This window comes from Lycorma delicatula, chromosome 6 (genome assembly GCF_047948215.1).
Source record: "Lycorma delicatula isolate Av1 chromosome 6, ASM4794821v1, whole genome shotgun sequence".
Taxonomy (NCBI): Eukaryota; Metazoa; Arthropoda; class Insecta; order Hemiptera; family Fulgoridae; genus Lycorma; species Lycorma delicatula.
In genome coordinates this window covers 139,845,582-139,867,345 of record NC_134460.1, presented here as the reverse complement: position 1 = coordinate 139,867,345, position 21,764 = coordinate 139,845,582, and the positions used below count along the sequence as shown (strand labels likewise).

The following is a 21,764-nucleotide window of genomic DNA, read 5'->3' as shown; positions in this document are numbered from 1 at the left end:
GAATATAAATTAAGTTATTAATAAATATTCCTGACATTATTTAAAGTTTTGTTTAAAATGGTGAGTATTGTTTTAGGAAAAAAGAATGAAAAGGTTGAAGAAGAGGGTCTCTATTTGGAAAAGATCATAGGAATTTAATTTAAATTACATTAAGTTTTTAATCTAACAAATGATGGGTTGTTGTGTAACTGTATTTTTGCTTAATCTTAGTAACAGTTAAAAGTAATACAATTGTGATCTATTCATATTGAAATGATGCTTATACTTAGCAGACATATATGTTCAGTGTCAGTAATCACGTTTTTAAGATTCTAGTACAGCTCTTTTAAATGCTAGTTATAATTAGAAAACGGCCACTTAAACCTATTTTATACAAAACAAAAATTAATATTTTTAAGCGAAATTGTATATTTCTTTTTAATTTGTTGGTTTAAAAGTAGTTACATGTATCCTGTTTACCATATCGAATTGGAATATCGATTCTAATCGTTACAATTCGTTAACTTTGAAAAATGATTAACAAAATGTCTACTGTTAAGCAGTAGAACATTATCTTATTGTTGTTCTAATTATGACAGACTACAAGTAATTAGTGAACCTATCATATTATTGTGAAAGTTAAAAAGGAATTTACATTTTACTAAACAATAAAATATAGATCAAAATTAGTCATTTTATCTGAATGTTGTAGTCAAGTTAGGCCTTTAAAGTTGTCGGGCACAATATCGATGGTTGTCGTTAGCAAGTCCTATTAACGTCGTTAGTTTGGTCGGTTTGAAAACAATGCGATTAGAATTGGTTAAGTAGATTTGGTTTTAAGACGCGTGTTTTAATATTTTTAATGCGATGGATTCTCGTAGTTCTAGTTTTAATAAAATCCTTCATGATTTTAGGACTGATAGTATTCCAGGAAGAAGGATTAGTGCCATAAATTTTCCTGGATTGGGAGATCATGATTCTAAAAGTTTACCAAAACCTGTGAAGTTAGATTTTGACGATTCATTTTTTAATGAGACTGAAAATTTGTACGTTAAGAAAAGAAAGGTTGAAAGTGATACGCCAGAAAACCCAAAACTGACAGATTCCTATTTAGTTGGTAAGTCATATTTATTATTTTTCTAATAACGTAGGTTATAGGTTAAGTAGTGATTATTTTCAGACTTTTGGTAGGGAATATTTGAAAAATATTTTAGGCTGTATATTAAGGGGCTACATTTTTAGCAGTGTTTTATTAGCATTTTAAGGAAGTATTTGAAGCATAATATATCTTTTTAAATAAGAAATGTTTATAACTTCTGCTTTGTTTACTTTCTAGCATCCCCATGGGAATCGCGAAAAATGAAAGCAGATTTAGTTGAAGCAAGATCAGAGATTGTTAGATTAGAGTCTAGAATTAGCCAAATGGAAACTGTACATAAAGAAACGTTAGTACTGTTTGAGAAAGAAAAGAAAAGCCTTCAGAAGTCACTGGAAAAAGAGAGATATAGTGTGAGTTATTTACCATTCAGTTAGTAAAATTACATGTTAATTTGATTTGTCCAATTAATGTTTAAATTTTAACAGTGATTTGAACTATTGTATTTGAAAATTAATGTAAGGAACACTAGTAAAATTAAACTTTCTAGATCTACAATTTCAAGTCAACTGTTACTGTATTTGTTTAATAATCATGACATAGCCATCATCATCATTTTTTAATTTTACTTTTATTTATTTATTTACATAAGTGTGTATATCATAATTCATAAACATTTATGATAATCTCTTATACCAAACTCCAAATAAGCCAGGTTTACAAACAAATTACAGTATGACCCCACCATAATGCAGTTAGAAGGATATCTCGTATAAAAAAAATTTTCTGCTTTTTAATAGGTATCTGGGAACACATTTTAACTATGTATTCATATTTAGTAATAAATTGAACAAAATAAATACACTAAAATATTTATATTTATATTTTTTTTTTGAAATTACAAGTAGCTGTAAAAAAAAATGAACTCCAAACAAACAAATTACTTTTGTTTGTTCAAACAACTTATCAAATAACTCCTAAAACCTAAATGTTAAATGCAATTGTATGCACAATATTTGTAAACTTTCCAGGATCCATTATTGCTTATTTATTTTTAATTTTCTTATACTTATTTAACCATAATACTTAGATTTTGTTGGTGCATCTTGCAGAGTGATGCACAAACTTCACTGGTTTTCAATACAGTCTTTGCATATTTCTCCACGATGCTCTAAGCAAAATGGCTTCAAAAATTTAACGCGGTATTTAGTAGTCATTCTTTTTTGAGAAGGGCAAAATCACTAAGTTTTTCTTTTCACATTACAGCTTTTGGCTAAGGCTGTTCTCTTCAGAACGGATAATATAACAGTTCTTATTCACCATTGTAGGAATATTTGTTTGAGCAGTTTTTCAAGCCATAATGTCTAGTCCCTTGTGTAATTCCTCCATGAAAGTTTTTCTGGGTGTTGAATTACCTCCCCTTAGAGTCATTTTTCTACTGAAAAAAACAAATATTAGTAGTCATCATGTTGAGCATCCTATAAAATAAGCAAAGGGGCCATTTCTTGGATTTTCTTGAAGCACAAAATGACACTGTACATTTGGTCAAACCTTTCAATTGAAGGGACATCCTCTAAATGCTAAGAACTCTTCATCTATTGTTTATTACCCTGGTTCATAGTTTTGTAAGTGATGAAATAAAATCTTCTCATATATCTCTTATCAGTGCAAACTTGTTCTTCCCTTTGATGGGTTGTCTTATCAATGAACCTTAGTCATTCAGTGATAAAGTGAAATCATTTTGTAGAGAAAGCTGCTTTGTATAAAAGACCACTTTTTGCATTATCAAACAGTTTTGTTGCATTCAAGCGATTGTCTTTCTGAACGCCACAAAGATAATAAAGATATTTTTAAACTAGTTTATTTTACCATTATTGTTATAACTTATTTATAAGTGCATAAATAAATTATGCCTTAATACAAATACAAAACAGAAAATTTATATCTCCCTTTCTAGAATCAGCTTTTAATTCATCAACTACACTTTGTGTAGTTTTCAATATCCATATTACTGAACCATACTAGTAACCTTTAATAAAATTATAATGCCTTAATTTTAAGATAGTTAGCTAGACCAACTGAGGATTGCAGAGAGCTATAGTTGCTCTGTTTATTTAGTATTTTGACTGGTAGAAGTTACAACTTTATTTATAATGCCGTCAGATATATACAAATCAGTTAATTGCAAAGGCAACTATAAAGTTAGCGTTAATCTTTTGGATGTTGGCCTACATGGACGATATTCCTTGCCACAGCTCTTATTGTTCTGGAAGGAGGTTCTATTATCCAAGGATACCTGTTTTTACCTTTTACAATGCAAGGAATACATGTGCCATTTGCCGAAGTGGAAACAGAAATAATAGAAATGGAAGTACCAGCAGAAGCAGGAGCAGCTGCAGGAACTGAGTAACTGTGTAGAGCTGAGACATTAGTAGGAGCAGGTACACCAAGAGATGCAATAGAATCAGTTGGATTCTTGATTTTGTGGACTTGACCATCCCATGGATGGGATACACCCATCATGGGTGTATCCTATGGTTCAGATTCTTGGATATCTTTTAACTTTTCCTTTATATCCAAGAATATAATAAAAAAATTAATTAATATTAAAGCCAGCTATTTTTACACGGATAGTAATAATTATTTCTATATAATATATAGTAAAAATTAATTAATCTAGCGCGTTCATCGAATCAGCTGCGTATTGTGCGTTTCCGCTCTGTCAGTACTCCTCGTGCGAATCAGTAGCATGCGCTGTGACCCGCGCGTCGATGTGACGAACCGCGCTAGATTAATTTTTTTCATATAGTAATAATTATTTCCCCATCGATAAAAAAAGCGCTTTCTAAAGGAAATTTGACAGAGAACACGATAGAAATATTAAAAACTTGTTACGTTGAGGGAGGGGGGCAATTGCTAAAAATAGATTTAAACATTTTAATTGTTTATAACAATTTCAATTTGTAAATAATTTTTTTTCTGGTACTTTTTTATTAAAGCTCGTTCTTTTACCTTTAAAATGAAAAAAAAAAGAAATCTGTAGCTCAAATAAAACCAGAGTTATGAATTTTTTAAAAATATACTACAAGCCAAAAATCACCAAATTCTTAAATTTTCAATCCTTTCTATTTTCCAAAAAAATGAAAAGAAAAAAATCCTCGAATAGGTATATCTTTTTTTGTCGTATAGAACACGTAAAAAAAGTTTTAGCTAAATCAAAAATGTGTCAGTCAGAAAGGTGTTCGGTTTGTAAAAGAATGTCCCATATACATAAATACACATAGGTAGTACGAGGGAGTCTCTTGACTGTTAATTATATAATAGTGAATTTTAAATTATTTCCTTTCATTCAAAACACTAGAGTATCGTGGTTATGATATGATATGATATGAATTCTTTTACGATCAAAAATAGCATTATCTTGTGTTGTAAAAGACAACAGTTAATCTTGTTGTCTAGTTAAGTCTGTAGTCGTTTCTTTTTCCTGTTTAGCCTCCGGTAAATACCGTTTAGATAATTCTTCAGAGGATGAATGAGGATGATATGTATGAGTGTAAATGAAGTGTAGCTTGTACATTCTCAGTTCGACCATTCCTGAGATGTGTGGTTAATTGAAACCCAACCACCAAAGAACACCAGTATCCACGATCTAGTATTCAAATCCGTGTAAAAATAACTGGCTTTACTACGACTTGCAGGCTGTAACTCTCGACTTCCAAATCAGCCGATTTGGGAAGACGCGTTAACCACTAGACCGACCTGGTGGGTTTAAGTCTGTAGTCTAGTTAAAGACTACCAATCATCGTTAATCTTGATACCATCAAGTTAATCTACTTGATGATTAAGTATTAGGGACCATAACAAGCATAATATCTTCAGTTTTTGCCATGTAATTTTAATATTAATATAGAGTGGGAAGAGATGTTAGCTATATTGTTAAAACAGCTTCAGAAGTTCTTTGTAAAAGGAAAAAGAAGGGCAGCAAGAAAAGACTTCAGTTTTGTAATGAAGATATAACTATTACTCTTTTAGAAGAAAAAACTACTTCCTTAAAATATTTACTGGACAAAATCATAGTGATTACAGTAGGAAATTGGCTATTATGAAGAAGGAAATACAAAAATGTAAAAGGAGGGATAGGAATGATTTGTGAATGATATTGAAAATGATGTGCGTGGAAGGCAGGGGAAGATATATAAAATTTTAAACTGGTTAAACTCAGGAAATAAGGATACTTTAAAAGTTAATACAATTTCAGAAGAGAGAGTGTTAAATTATTTTCAGGAGAGGGTAATGTCATAAATATGCAAAATGACACAAATGTTATTGATCTTATGATGAAGGAGCTCCAAAATCTGCAGAAATAGGAAAGTGTCAGGGCCTTACAAATTGAATAAGGAGGTTATTAAATCATTGGGATTCAAGTTGAGATTACGTTTCTTCTATATTAGTTGCTGGAAGTTGGAAAGTTTACCAGACTCTCGGATGGAATCTCTGGTAATACCTGTTTTGAAGAGGCAATAGGCAAGACTGTGATAGTTATAAGAGGGTGTATGCTTGCTGAATGCTGGACATAAAATTTATGCTAAAATAATAATTACTAGATTAAAGGGTACTGAAGTGAGATTTGGGAAAGAACAAAGTAGATTTCTTAGAGGACAGTGAGTGATATTGAACATGATGTCCATGGAAGGTATATAAAATTCTACATGACTGTATTTGCACTGGGACAACTGATAAAGAAACACTGTGAATTTAATATTCCAATGTTTGTAGCTTTCGATGCTACACAAAAGCTTTTATGCCTAGTTTGCTTTTGTGCCACAAAAGGTGACTCGTTTGAAGCTGTGGGAAGTTTTTAAAAGGGAATGGGTTCCAGAACATTTGATTAGGACAATACAAAGACTATATTATAATATCCAAATTTATATTAAGTTGGATGATCAGATTAGTGGAAGAATGCATGAAATAAATCAAGGGGTCGGACAGGGGTGTCAGTTATCACCTCCATTATTTAATTTATACTTTGACGCTGCTGTTGAATATTGGCAACAAGTTTTAAAATATCATTTTATGATTAATGGTTTAACTCTGGACACAATGTTGTTTATGGATGACCAGGTGGTTCTGGCCAGTTCAGAGGCAAATTTGCAATTGGCGGTATTTAGGTTACATACCATACTAAGCCGATATAATTTGGAGATGTCGACTAAGAAGACAAAGGTATGGGATTCGTATGTTAGGAACCTGTGTGTACAAAGATAGTGATAAATAATGAAATATTAGACTATTAACTGCATATGCTTATCTGGGTTGTCATTTGTCTTTTTTTTTAATTGGAAGATATTGATAATAAGCTGCATAGATTTTAGAAGCCACTAGGCATCATGCAAAGTACTCTTGTTGGTAGAGTAAGAAAGGCAACAGTTATTCAATTTTACAAAATTATGTTGGTGGCTTTGCTGTATGGTTCTGAGAATTGGACTCTTACTTCACATCAAAGTTGAAGAATTGAATCTTTGGAAATGAAATTTTTGCATAGGGTGTCAGGTATTTCATTGAAGGATCATATCTGTAACGGTACAATACATCCGCAATTAAAAATCTTCAGCATTGGAAGCATGATTACAAAAAGTAGGTAGCAGCGGACGAGTCATATCGACAGAATAGATTGAAAATAGGATTCCAAGGATTGCTTGGGATTATAGATCAGTTGGTGTGAGATGAATGGGGGATAGCTGAAGAAAAGATGGAGGGAGCAATTATGAGAGCAACTGGTTGGGTCAATGATAATGGATCAGACTGTAATTGGCCTACCGATAACGTTCATAATGGTTATGATGATCTTGACCTTTGTAAACATGACTTGTATTAGGTCTGTTTTAATATTTATAAATGTAGGTTTACTTCTTGGGTGTTTAAAAACCTGTGAAGTTGCCTGGTTTTATGTAGACAGAATGTCTGAAAGTCCAGTAGGCACTCTATAATATAGAGAGCTTTTTTATGAATTGGCAACTGGAACCTGCTTTAATACTTTACTCTATTTCTTAGCAGGACAAATTTCATCAAAACAAATATCTTTACATGATGACTTGTAGTACAAGAATAAACAAATATGTCATCCTCTTCCTCTCTATCAATACCGTCATAAGTATCACTATTGTTATCAAAATTAATCTATTTCAGATGAGCATAATATCATTGTGAAAGACAGAAAATCTTTAAAAAACCTGAACTTGTTTTACATTTTCTAAGATTAAAATAATGCCATTTGAAATTCTTTGAATGTTCACATTTTACACACCAAACTACTAAAAAAAGGAGAAAAAATGTACATAAGAGAAATAATATTTGTTTTATAAAAGTTAGGTTATTATTGGTATGCACTTATAAAACTTACAAAACACTGATTTTATTAAAGTTACATTATTGGTATTCCTTCTTGAAAAGTACGAAATGGTTTTTTTTCTGTTCAGCCTCCTGAAATCACCATCAGGTATTACTTCAGAGGATGATATGTAAGAGTCTAAGTGAAGTGTAGTTTTGTACAGTCTCAGGTTGACCATTTCTGAGATGTGTGGTTAATTGAAACCCAACCACGAAAGAACACTGGTATCCACGATCTAGTATTTAAATCCATATAAAAGTAACTGGCTTTACTAGGATTTGAACAGTAGAACTCTCGACTTCGAAATCAGCTGATTTGCGAAGACGCATTCACCACTAGACCAACCCAGTGGGTTACTAAATGGATTTCTGTGAGCGAATACAACCTTCGACAACCAGTTCTTATACTGTTCTGACTTCCTTATAGTCGGGGTGAGTTGGTTATGATGCATAGTACAGCCACTACAAAAATACCAACTCTGTTACAAAAACATTCGGCATAGTAAACATGATGGTATACCATTTTAGGGTTAATTTGTTTTCATGATCATTATTTTTTTTCTTTATTTTTCAAGTGATATTTTATATATCTTGCTGAAAATTTATGTAATTTTAGTAGACTAAGTTATTTATTTTTACACCTTTGTTTGTCTAAATGCACTGCTTGAATAATTTTTTCTATATTGTTTCAATAAATGTTTTGAGATTTTGAGGGAGGTCATTAATAAATAATACCGAGGACACTTTTCTCAAGGCGAATGCCTTGAAATTTGTTTTCAATATTTTGGTTTATGTTTTTTTGACTAAAAAAATTCTCCAATCTTTTCCTTGCACTGTAATCAGACGTTTTTAAACATACTGTAACTATTTTTGTTGAAAAGTGCGAGAGGCAAGTAATCAACAAACTTATCCAAATTTATTAAATTGCTTCATGTAATGTTCTGTAAGCTGCCACATTCATAATTTTCAGTCTGTTTTATAGAAATTTTAATACATAAAAAAATCAGTGATTTTCAAAATATTAAAACTGCAAAATTTATTATAAAAAACAAAAAACCTAGTTGATCATCAGTTCTCAAATATTAACTAGCTGCCGTAATTAAGTGTTACTATTCTTAACCAGTTGTGTAAATACACAACATTAGTAAATGCATTACTTTCCACCATGGTTAGTAGTGTGTTTAGTTAGTTCTAGTTCCTAAAATCCTGAAATCCTGCAATAATTTAATAAATCAAAGGCTCTATTACTAATTAGCAATGAATAACTAACTGCATTTATCAAATTGTCATTTATATTAAGTACATTACTCTGTTGGAGTTATTTGGAGAGTTCATTTCTGTGGTGAGTGATCAGCTTGTTTTTTCTTAATATTTTTATTCATTTTTTCATCTTATGACTTCATTTGTTGCTTAATAATATTGTATAAATAAATTTTCAGACAACTGAGTTAGAGCATCGTTTGAAAACATTACGTAAACGAGAGGCTGATACAAAGCTAGAATTACTGGATTGTCAAGGTGCTTTAAAACAAGAAAAATTAACTTTAGAAAAGAAGTATCAGAATATACTTCAAGAACATATGCTTCTTAAAAGTAAATTTTCTGAGGTATGTATTTTTTGTTATTTTTAAAATATTTTCCTTTATTAAAAAATAATTGCTTTGATGAGGTATTACAGTAATGATACTACTGTACTGGGTCCTGGGCAAATTTGTAAAGTACTATGGTTAGTCACAGCTTGTGACTTGATTATTTCATTCTAAATTTCTTGTCTTATCCTTCTCTTTATTGGATAAGATTTTTGGAAATTATGATTATGATTAACCTGGCTAATCAGTGTCACTTTTTTATTGGAGCTCAGTTAGCATGTGTGCATTTTTTTGTCTGGAGAATCTACTTCCTAGCTAAGTTGTCTGTTAGGTAACTTGGGGCTTCTGCTTAATTTAATACTCTAATGCATTATTGTAATAATGTTGTCATGCGTGTTTGTTATTGTTATTTTATTATTTAAAATAAGTATATTGGGGTGCTATTTAATGGTTTTCTATACACTCGTTTGTATATTTTAAATGTCATCACTCAGTTACTGTGATCACAAGGTCAGTTAAGTCCCATTAACATTTACTGAACTTCAGTCATCATTTTATGTATTTTATCATTCATTAATTTTGTCCTGCTTCACACTTTTTCTATATTATATGAAATAGTCTTTCTTGGAACATTTGCCAAAAAAATTATGCATGTGAATTGTGGTGCCTCGTGTTGCTAGAATTATAATTAGGATTACTAACATGGCTTTGGCCCAGTTTTGAAAGAACAAAATGGATGAATAGGATTCTTACGTTATTTGTAACATGAACATGTTGTCTGATTCAGCATTATACTGTGACCCTTTAGGTATGTAAGTGCTGCTGATACGGTAAGCAAAAATTCATATGCCCATTATATGATTTTTATTTACTTATATAACCTCTTAACGGATGAGGGCTTTATCTCATTGGAACAAATTCAGAAAAAAGTATGCTTTCTTACCAATAAGTTAAAACTTAATGAACAATTCAAATGCAGAAATGGTTGTGTATGCAAATCTAAATGTGATATCTCTCAACTATTAGCCCAACTAATTAGAATATAAATGGACATTGCATTGATTAATTTTAAACTTTACAGCTTCTACTGTTGTACAGATAAAGTTTATCACTACACAGTAGTTTATCGCTATCCAGTTTCAGAAGCCTAAACTTGATGTAAATAATTTTTAAACTTTTATTATTGCTTTTACTGGAAAATAAACTAAATGTATTTGAAAATATTGTTAATCAAGGTAATATTTATGCAAAGTTTTTTTTAAAAATAACTATTGGATTATTGTAATTATTTTTTTTCTTTATTTAACTTTACAAATCCTTTCAGTGAAGTAATGAAAGTTTCATACTTCTGGAACAAATTGTAATATTAATTGCTTTGATATCATGAAGGTGAATATCAGACTTACAACTTGAAGGTGTATACCCATAGCCAAAATAAAAAAGGATTGCAAATATTTCTCTAAATTTTATGTTTAATTTCATTATTTCCCTTCAACCGTTTGAAGGAATACTTTTAAATGGAGTCATCCTAGTAAAGTTTATGAGTTCCACTCAGTCTTCTCTTCATAGTGTATTTAAAAGGTTTAACCCAATCCAGTCACCTTCTGTAAAAAGTATTCTTGTCCACCAATATATTTTATTTTTGTAGATTTAAAATAATTGTATTGTAGATACATACTTGGAAAATAGTATAATTTGATGATTTGTTGAGTTCAGTTTCACTTTCCAAGACATGATGAATACTGGCTTAGTGTATTTCACAGCAATGTATACAGGTGTTACAGAAAAATGTTTCTATACAGTCTGGAGACAGTACTATGACAGTTCCAATATATGTATCATAATTTTTTATTTAGACATTTACTTACCTTAAATCCAAATGTAACATTTACCAGACACTTTTATCTGACATGCCTGGATGTAATAATGTAGAATGAGATGTTTGCTCTATGGCTACCCTTAAATCTTTTCACATTTTTTCAAGTTGACTTACTACATAGATGGTCAGTCTGTTACTTACTGAAAGCAGAAGCAGTTTTCCTAATTTTTTCTGATTAATTAAGAATGATTTAACATGAAGAACCATTTCTTACCAAGCACTAGGCTGTACTTGTATTACTTTTAGTTGGAACACTATTTTTTTAAAAAAGCACAAAGCAGACAATACTCGACCAATGCTCAATCACAACTGTAGACTTTCTTCGATCTTCTATGTGTAGGCTTGTAGCTTAGTTCCTGAGGGCTACGTGGTAGTATTAGGTGTCTGATGTCTTCTTTGAAGGCAAACTTAACTGGGGCGAAATTACTGATGTAGATGTCCCTCAGGACATCTGCATCAGTGGCATCTCACAAGGCTGGACTGAGCACTCTGGAATGATCAGTTTGAGGGCATGAAGATGACTTCCGATTAAGCCACACTTGGCTAGGATTGGAGGGGGTGGTGTAGCGACCAAACACGCTACGAGGTGGGATCTTTTCCCCTCTGGGAAAAATCCCAAATTGAGATTTAGACTTTGAACTACTGATGAAAAATTAGCATACTTTGAATTAGAAATTTCATCAGCAGAACCAATTCTGTTCCACTCAAGTATTTTTTCTACATTTGGTCGCAGTTTTATCTTATATACTAAGCTATATGTAACAAACAAATTAATTTTAACAGTATCCCTAGCCTTTGCTTAGTACTTAATACACATCTGTATTGCGTTTTGCTTCAGGAAATGTTACATGGGTTGTTACTAGCAGAGTACAGGGAAACAGGCATAAATTCTATTAGTGTAAGTACATCAGATGATGAAAAATTCTGTCAAAAAGCTTTGAGTAGGAACTATATTTGCTTTTATGATATATTGTCATGAGTCAGTTTTTTCTCTTTTACTGCTAATATTAGACTCAAAGCTCTTATACCATTCCATCTTAATGCTAATCAATGCTGCAGTTTCACTTCCATATAGACAATTGGTAAGATATCATTAAAATTACTCTCTTCTTTTCTTAATTTATATTTTATCAGATTGTTTGATCACTATCTTACTCTCATTCATACATTAAAAAAAACAAAAACTTTTCTAGGCTGATTGTAATACCTTCATTATCGCTGTCAGCTTTACATAGTAAGCCATTATTAGTTGTCTTATTGTTCATATTAGTTATACATATTTTATTTTTGTAACTAGTGCTAGATTAAAAACCAATAATAGCCACTGTATTGTATACCGTTTCGTGATTAAGGAATGTCTTATACAAACACAAATTTTAAATGTAAAAGTGGTAATTTAAAATTTTCCAAGTGGTAGGAAACTTGTATTAGTAACTTGAATAGCTTGTTGCCTTTAATCTAAATTAATTTTATTCCATGTATAATTTTATTCACACTCATATTCAGCAGTTTGAAGGCATTCACTATCTACAAATAGTCCTGGAAGAAATTTGAGCTGGATCAAGTTAATTTATTTCTATAAATAATTTGTGATTTTCACAAAATGTTTTATTTAATGATCAGTTAAATTAAATAAAATATTGAGAGACTAGTGCTATCAAACAACTTGTATGTTTACTTATTTTTTTTTAGCCTCCAGAACCACTGTTAGGTATTGCTTCAAAGATGAATGACAAATTTTGTAGCATGTGTGAAAATGCCATGCCTGACTGGGATTCGAACCCGGGACCTTCAGATAAATGGCTGAGACTCTACCATGGAAGCTGGCTTGTATTTACTATAAAAAATGTGTAACATTAACATGTCATTTAACTCCCATTAACATTTTTTTTAAAGATTTAATTGTTGTTAAAATTTATATCATTTATTTATTTCACTTTTATTGCAGTTTCTTTTGGTGTTATGTGTGATATTGTGATACAAACTTGATAATCTGTAATTAAAAAGTCATTGCCCCCTGTTTAGTTTTTGACTATATGAGTCATAAGAGAAGAAAATAATTTGAGTCTAGATCATAGCTGTTTGATTAGTTGATAATTAAAATTATTCAGCAGCTTCACTTAGTGTATTTGTTTAGAAATGTGTTTTGTAGATCTGCACAGTATTCTTGATATTGTAGTGCGTAAAATACAATACTACATCAACAAATTTACATATGTTTTGTCTTAATTATTTTTAATATTAATTTTTTTAATTTCAGCTTGATTCTTCTTCAGGAGATAAAGTGTCGCAGCTAGAGAGAAAATTAGAAGCGACTGAACAGTTAGTAGCTGATATTCAAGAAGAATTGTCAGCCAGTAAAGAAATGATGAAAAAATTACAAGAGGAAGTTAATGAAAAACGTGCTGAATCTCGTTTATGGGAGTCAGATAAAGCAAAAATTTCTTCACTGTCACAGCGTGTGAAGGTTCTTAATTATTTTAAATATGTTTTAAGTAATTTATCCCTTGTTAAGGTTTATCATCAGTTAAATATTTTTTTAAATATATAAAAACAAAAAAATATTATATAATTCAGTAAATCAATTGTGTTAGGTTCAAATGTAATTGACAGAGAAGCTTTTGTTTAAATCATTTTTAATTCCAAATAGTACAGTCTAGAAGAAGCCCATTATAGTTGTAGTTGATAGTTTAACTCGCTTATTATAATAAAATGGGTTTGGAATGCTTCACTGTATTCTCACATGCATGTGTAGAAGCTGTTGCATTATCCCATTTACTATAATATAATGTTACAGCATTAAACACTTTACATCTATATTTTGCACCTTACATATTTACGTTTTATCAATAAAATTAACTTTTCTTTTCGTATTTTATCTCTAGTTTTATAATGCAGATTTTTTAACTTGTTGAGAATCCCTGACTGAATGTGCCATATTTCACTGGATATCTGTAATTAAAATGTAACCCTGCCAAGTTTTAAAATAAAAAAAACTTCAATGTAAGGGTCCAAAAATTGTGTTTTATTATTGGTAACAAACATTATATTTTGTGTTACTGTTGGTAATAATATTTATCAAAAGTTGTAATAGATTTAGGATAGCTTTTCAGTTTTTAGTGAAACTCCTTACACTTCCTTTTTAAGGAAGTTATATATATATATGTGAGCTGGTTGGTATGAGAGTGGTGTAAGTTAACTTTTTACCATTTTTAGTAATTTGGACTTTTGCCGAACTTTGTATAAAAAAAATCTACCGTCACTGACTTAGTGATTTGTTATCTAAAATTTATTCACAAATATCAAAATATCTATTGTATGTATGATCTATAATTTTAATATTTAAGGCCTTTATAAAAACCAGGACTTAAATAAATGACTTGTACCGCTATCAAATTTATTGTTTGACAGGTTACAATACAAGTAACAATCAGCATTGTGTTGTTCACTTCATTTTATTGCTATTAAACAAAACTTGCTGCAATACTTTTAAGGGATAAGATGTTTTAAGTGGTTTTATATAAGTGGGTTAAGTCCATTTTTCATAACAAAAGCATGTTTAAAAAAATAATATTGAAAAATACACATTAAATGATCAAAGTTTACCATCACCCTTCTCTTTAATCAGGAGAGACAAATTCTGTTTCTTCTTCCGGCATTGCTGCTTCTTCTTCCTCCTCAGTGTCTTCTTCTCATAGTAGTCCTATTTCATCTTCTACAGAAGTAGTGAGCAAATCTGTGATACACATGTGGTATAAACTTCAATAAGGACATCAGATCACGTTTCTTCAATTTTCCAATTGGCCTTATGCTAATATATAACTTTTCTTATGGAACGTTTTGGAAAAGCAGTGGTCTTTATTTTCTTCCAGTTGGCTTCATATTTAAAATTTCAAACTTTAAAATGTCTGAAAGTGTTTCCTTATATAAAATCTCATAAGTTTTATATTTGTTTAACCTTATCCACTGCATTTTTAACCAATTAACAGGTGGTTGCTGATTGTTATTTTGTTCTTACTCATGTATCTTTCTAAAATTGAAAAATAAAAGAAATCTTCATTTTTTATTCCACAGACTGTGAATTTATTTTGTACAACAACATATTTTCATAATCTCATGCCATTGCTATGGCACATAAATTACTTTCCTCATAGCTGCTAATTCCACACTTGCAAAATCTGAATCATTAGGCATGTAAGAGTGACTGAAGAATTTCTGTTATTATCTCAGTCTCTGTTTCATTGATTTATAAAAATTTCACAGTGCTAACATTACATTAAGATTACAATTTTGGCCTGAGTACATATCACTATAAATCACAACATTTTTTTTTTTAATACTTGCATGCAATTAAATGTGCTTCAATAAAAATGAGGGAATTTCCTGTGATCTTCTTGATGCAACTGTCTCATCCCATTAATAAAATATATCACAGTAGGTACTAAGGTTATGAATTCCTAGATTATAACATTACATGTTTCTCATATAGTAAGCGTCTGACACAGTGATGACAGGAAATGGTAAAGTTTTCTACAAATCCATACGTTTTTTTTTTTGTCTTCAGTCATTTGACTGGTTTGATGCAGCTCTCCAAGATTCCCTATCTAGTGCTAGTTGTTTCATTTCAGTATACCCTCTACATCCTACATCCCTAACAATTTGTTTTACATATTCCAAACGTGGCCTGCCTACACAATTTTTCCCTTCTACCTGTCCTTCCAATATTAAAGCGACTATTCCAGAATGCCTTAGTATGTGGCCTATAAGTCTGTCTCTTCTTTTAACTATATTTTTCCAAATGCTTCTTTCTTCATCTACTTGCCGCAACACCTCTTCATTTGTCATTTTATCCACCCATCTGATTTTTAACATTCTCTTATAGCACCACATTTCAAAAGCTTCTAATCTTTTCTTCTCAGATACTCCGATTGTCCAAGTTTCACTTCCATATAAGCGACACTCCAAACATACACTTTCAAAAATCTTTTCCTGACATTTAAATTAATTTTTGATGTAAACAAATTATATTTCTTACTGAAGGCTCGTTTCGCTTGTGCTATTCGGCATTTTATATCGCACCTGCTTCGTCCATCTTTAGTAATTCTACTTCCCAAATAACAAAATTCTTCTACCTCCATAACCTTTTCTCTTCCTATTTTCACATTCAGTGGTCCATCTTTGTTATTTCTACTACATTTCATTACTTTTGTTTTGTTCTTGTTTATTTTCATGCGATAGTTCTTGCGTAGGACTTCATCTATGCCGTTCATTGTTTCTTCTAAATCCTTTTTACTCTCGGCTAGAGTTACTATATCATCAGCAAATCGTAGCATCTTTATCTTTTCACCTTGTACTGTTACTCCGAATCTAAATTGTTCTTTAACATCATTAACTGCTAGTTCCATGTAAAGATTAAAAAGTAACGGAGATAGGGAACATCCTTGTCGGACTCCCTTTCTTATTACGGCTTCTTTCTTATGTTCTTCAATTATTACTGTTGCTGTTTGGTTCCTGTACATGTTAGCAATTGTTCATCTATCTCTGTATTTGAACCCTAATTTTTTTAAAATGCTGAACATTTTATTCCAGTCTACGTTATCGAATGCCTTTTCTAGGTCTATAAACGCCAAGTAAGTTGGTTTGTTTTTCTTTAATCTTCCTTCTACCATTAATCTGAGGCCTAAAATTGCTTCCCTTGTTCCTATACTTTTCCTGAAGCCAGATTGGTCTTCTCCTAACATTTCTTCCACTCTCCTCTCAATTCTTCTGTATAGAATTCTAGTTAAGATTTTTGATGCATGACTAGTTAAACTAATTGTTCTGTATTCTTCACATGTATCTGCCCCTGATTTCTTTGGTATCATGACTATAACACTTTTTTTGAAGTCTGACGGAAATTCCCCTTTTTCATAAATATTACACACCAGTTTGCATAATCTATCAATCGCTTCCTCACCTGCACTGCGCAGTAATTCTACAGGTATTCCATCTATTCCAGGAGCCTTTCTGCCATTTAAATCTTTTAATGCTCTCTTAAATCAGATCTCAGTATTGTTTCTCCCATTTCATCCACCTCAACTTCCTCTATAACACCATTTTCTAATTCATTTCCTCTGTATAATTCAATACATTCCACCCATCTATCGACTTTACCTTTCGTATTATATATTGGTGTACCATACGTTAAGTGTCAGGATTTTTGTTCACCATATTCAGCATCTTTTGACATGCATCCTCTTGCATGTTCGGTTTTTCTAAGATGGTACTCGTGTACAGTCTCTAGGTTTGTCTTTTTGTCTGTGTTTAAGTTAGTGTTACTAATTTGTATTTTAAAAACATCGCATTTCTTGCAAGTGTCTTTTTTTGGTATGTAGAAGTGAAGGTTAAACTTTGTATTAAAGATATATTTGTAGTTGTATTCTTTGACAGGAAGCCTGTTCTCAGAAGTCCACATACAACATATACATTTTTCTTAAATTTAGAAACTCGCAAAGATACTTTCTATTTTCATTATGCCTCCTCATTTAATGACTTTTCAAGGGAATGACATAATATGACTGTGAACTTTTTTTGAAGGACAACCCTTAATACCTTTAAGATCCTCACCAGGGCTTTTGCCCTCACCTGCTCTTTTATGGCTCCATTTACTCGGTCATCTGATTGTAACCATTCTAAATTTTGTGGGTTAAGAACAGTTTATATTTAGTTATTAATCTTATATTTCTAGATAATAAAAAAATTTCCTGCTGTCCAGCTTTAATGAATTAAACATAATAAAAAAGGTAATTGTAATTCTTTCATACGTTGTTGAAAATTTTGTTTGTTGATGTCTGATATGGTTTGGATAGCCAGACGGTGATGTCATTGTGGGCTCGTGGGAGCGTATACATTCTCACAAGAAATTTGTGTACATGCATAGATACGAGCGGGCCGAGTATGTACGGAGGAGACGGGCGTCTGGTGGGGGAGAAGCCAGACTGACATTTTTTTTGTTTCGGGTGTTGTGCGAATTTAGCCGTCATGAGGAAAGGACATGTTTAAGTCAGATTGCAGGGAAGTGGTGATATATTCTTTATTTGATATGACAGGACAGTGAGACTGCGTAAAGAAAGATATCCGTTACAAGGTCATCGTATTTTTATATGTACAAAAGAAAGGAGTGCAAAAAGGTAGGAGATATATTTTTATAAGACATTGACAGACAAACTGTAGAAGGTGGCTCAACATCAGAATCATGTTAAGTGTGGAACAGTCAAATAATTTTTTGAGAGCTCTCCCTGTTGATGAATAGTCGTTAAGAACTGTATATTCTTTTGTAACTATTGATGATTTTTTTTGTTATTCACTATAATAATAAGATGATGATATTTTTTAGTATGATTTGTAATACATATTAGATTTGATGGCCAGTATCCTTATATATAAAAAAAATAAGATAGTTTTGATTTACTTTCAAGGTTTTACGACATACGAGTAGTGTGGAAATGAGTGTTCTATAGAAGTAGTATGTGATTCCATATAATATTGATATGTTTAATTATATGCTTAATATTTTTAATTAATGTTAAAAATAAAAAAAAATTATTTTATTTGTGATAATATACTTGTGTGTCAGACTACATAACCAAAGTACATTATTTCATCATTCCCGCTTTAATTTGAATTATTTAGTTATTATTAAGCTTTTATTTTATATTGTATAATTGATTCACTTGAGTTTTTTTTTCTTTTCTCAATTTGGTAGTAAGCCTACATGATACAGAAAATGTCTGCAGAAAACATTTCTTGCACCCTGCAACTGAAATGCCATTTTTCAGTTCTGTATTATATTTATTTGATCCATATCTTATCACTCCTCCTTTCTTTCTTGGCCCTCTCTGCTTAATATCTTGCTTTTGTATTAATCCACAGATATAAGCATTTGTGTTGTTATAAATTTTGTGGTTGTTAGGGTTTATGTTTTCTAAATTTTTAAGTTTTTATTTATTGATGTAATTGTAGAATTATTTACCAATGATATGGGATCCCTCAAAGTCGACTATTGATATTAGTTTTTTAAGTTTTTCTCTTACTGTGTTTGATGGTTAATGTTTTTTTAATTTAGTTGGCTCAGTGGTCAGTATGTTGATGAATTATTTGAATTTTCAGAAAGATATAAATTTAATGTGTGTGTGTACACGCGCATGTGTGTATTATTATAGTTATTTATTATTCATTTTATTTCATTCTTAGATTTATTTTGTGATTATTTTTTTGTTAGTTAAATTTTTTTACATCCATCACGGTTTTGATTTCTTGAATTGTTCCCTTTACAGCTCTGTTGGTTTTTTCTCTCTGTAAGCGGTTATTTTAAAATTTCTCTTGTGTACTATTATGATTATTTATTTTTCTGTTATTTTGCTAAATTATATTTACTGTTACTTAGTTTAATTGTAATGCTTCAGTTTCTTTGTTACTTGTTTTTAGGCTACAGAGATTCTTTGTTGTCTGCTTACAAAAAAATTCTCAAGAAATGTTTGTATTTTAAATACAGTAATTGTTTTTTAGTTTTCTGGATTATATATTAATTGTTTTAGTTTAACATACTCTAGATCCTAATTTAAGAAAATAGCAGTGATTTTTTCACTTTTTTCCACTTTGTTTGAATTTGTCATTAGAATACGTTTTTGGATTAATTTTTTCCCCAAGTTATTTTCAACTTGACTGTTTAATATGTATTAATTTAATGGACATTTCTATCTTCTGTCATGTAAAAATATATGCTTGACTGGTACAAAAACAGTTTTATTTATGCCTAAGAGTCAATTGTGCATATATGATCTTCATATATGCTCATTAGAGAGGAGGGACTGGTTGAGACTTTTGAGGAGAAGGATGGAAAAGTAAGATGGACAGATAAAAAGTGAGGACTGGAGAAGTAATGAATAGAATTAAATAAAAGAGAGATTTATGTAGAAGAAAGTATGTAAAAGAAAAGCACACTGATGATTAGGTCATGTGGTTAGAAGAAGTGAAAACTGACAACTGCATTGGAAGGATAAGGGAAGCAATGAAGAAGAAGGATGAAGATAATAGATGCAGTAAGATTGGAAACTTCAAAGAAATGAAGGAGAAGGCAAGCTTGGAGCAGAAATGGATGGAGACAGCAGTGGCGTAAGGGACCTGTGGCCAGAAAGAACACACGATGATGATGACCTTCATGTCATTAAATTAATAAAAACTGTTCTGAGATATTTGTATAGGCATATTAAATTTACATCCTTAATTGCCACTGATTTCTAATTTATAATATCTGTAGAATTTTTTTATTATGATAAATATTTATTGTTAGTTAATTTTCTTTTAATTTAATCAATTGATTTCAGGAATTGTTGTATGAAAAAGAATCAAGTCAGAAAACAGTTACAATGGTTCAAGCTCAGCAGACTAAATTACTTCGATTGTTTGATCTTGAAAAGGAAGTGGCCACCTTAAAAGATGAAAATAAAAATCTTAGGTAATTCATTTATGTATGGATGTGTCTAGGTAGAAATCATTTTATTTTGTTTATTTATTTTTTTATTAGAAAGTTTACTTATCATAATTACAAATGTTAATGTAATCTAACTTAAGAATTACATAACAGTTTGTTTGTATCATTAAATATCAATGAAAAATTAATATTGTAGTTATTTTTATAATTGCTATTTATTTTGTTTTATTCAGACAAGCAATCAACAACCATTTAGTTTTAGAAGATGTTGTGACTGATTTGCGTAGTCGTGTAGCAGTTCTTCAGGAACGTGAGCAAGAGATTGTGACGTTGAAGACAAATGTACGAGTTACACAGTATAGGCTCCAAGAATGGACAGATTTGGCCAATCATATTTTAGGACCAACCAGTACTTCCATTAGTCCTATTGATCTTAGACAATTATTTGAAAAGTTACAAAAGAGTGAGATTGTGCTTACATCTGAGAATACACAGGCTAAATCAAAGTTAGTATTCGTTAATTGTTTCAGATTTGTAATTTGTATTCTGTAGTTGTAATATGTAAATTTAATATTTTAATGTGTCCAATTTAATCTTTTTAGGACTAATTTACTGTAAATCCTAGTTCATGCTGAGGGTAGGTTATGTAAATTTAATATTTTAACGTGTCCAATTTAACCTTTTCAGGACTAATTTACTGTAAATCCTAGTTCACACTCAGGCTAGGTTATTTTATTAAAGTTACTTATCTTTATGTAGTCATTCTCTGTATGAATCACTTCACAATCATTAGAAATGAATATTATTTTAATTAGTTTAAAATTTAAAACTATTTTTTTTTTTTTGTTGTAAACAAATTTTTTTAAACACAATTTTTATTATAAACATAAAATTAAGCCTTCCTTTGAACAAAACTAAGGACTCATCAATTTCTATACCTGATTATGATAAAACACATTTGAGATATTTTTTTCAATTTATCTAATAATTCTTGAATTTTGAAAAAAAAAAACAGAAACTGGGTGGATAGATGATTTTTATTATTGGCAAAATGAAGCATAATAAGAATGTTCAAATATCTGTCTCTAGTCATAATTTTGGAAATTATTGGGGAATGTATTAGCCTGTCTGTTGACCAGTACTCTCTTTTATAAAATTTTTCTTATTTTTTGGAATAAACATGGTCAATCAAACTCAAAAATGTATGCAGTTTATCTATGTCGGTTGGTGGTTTCCATCATAAATTTGAATGAGCAAGATTGGTTTGTTCAGAAGCATGGGTATAATATGTGTTTGTTTCATTCACTATATCTTCTATAATTTAGGATGTTATTAAAGCTTTAATGAAAAGAAATAAATCTT

General features: G+C 30.7%; 1 protein-coding gene across 1 annotated transcript in view; it reads left to right on the top strand.

The window, feature by feature from the left end:
- Window positions 1-539: 539 nt before the first annotated feature.
- Mad1 (Mitotic arrest-deficient 1) overlaps window positions 540-21,764 on the top strand; it is a 45,383-nt gene continuing 24,158 nt past the window's right edge. Inside the window, exons 1-6 of the mRNA XM_075368651.1 lie at window positions 540-1,096; window positions 1,316-1,488; window positions 8,902-9,069; window positions 13,191-13,397; window positions 20,296-20,426; window positions 20,636-20,908. Of these exons, the coding sequence (XP_075224766.1) occupies window positions 847-1,096; window positions 1,316-1,488; window positions 8,902-9,069; window positions 13,191-13,397; window positions 20,296-20,426; window positions 20,636-20,908 (1,202 nt within the window). The 5' untranslated portion in view covers window positions 540-846. The remainder of the gene's footprint in view (window positions 1,097-1,315; window positions 1,489-8,901; window positions 9,070-13,190; window positions 13,398-20,295; window positions 20,427-20,635; window positions 20,909-21,764) is intronic.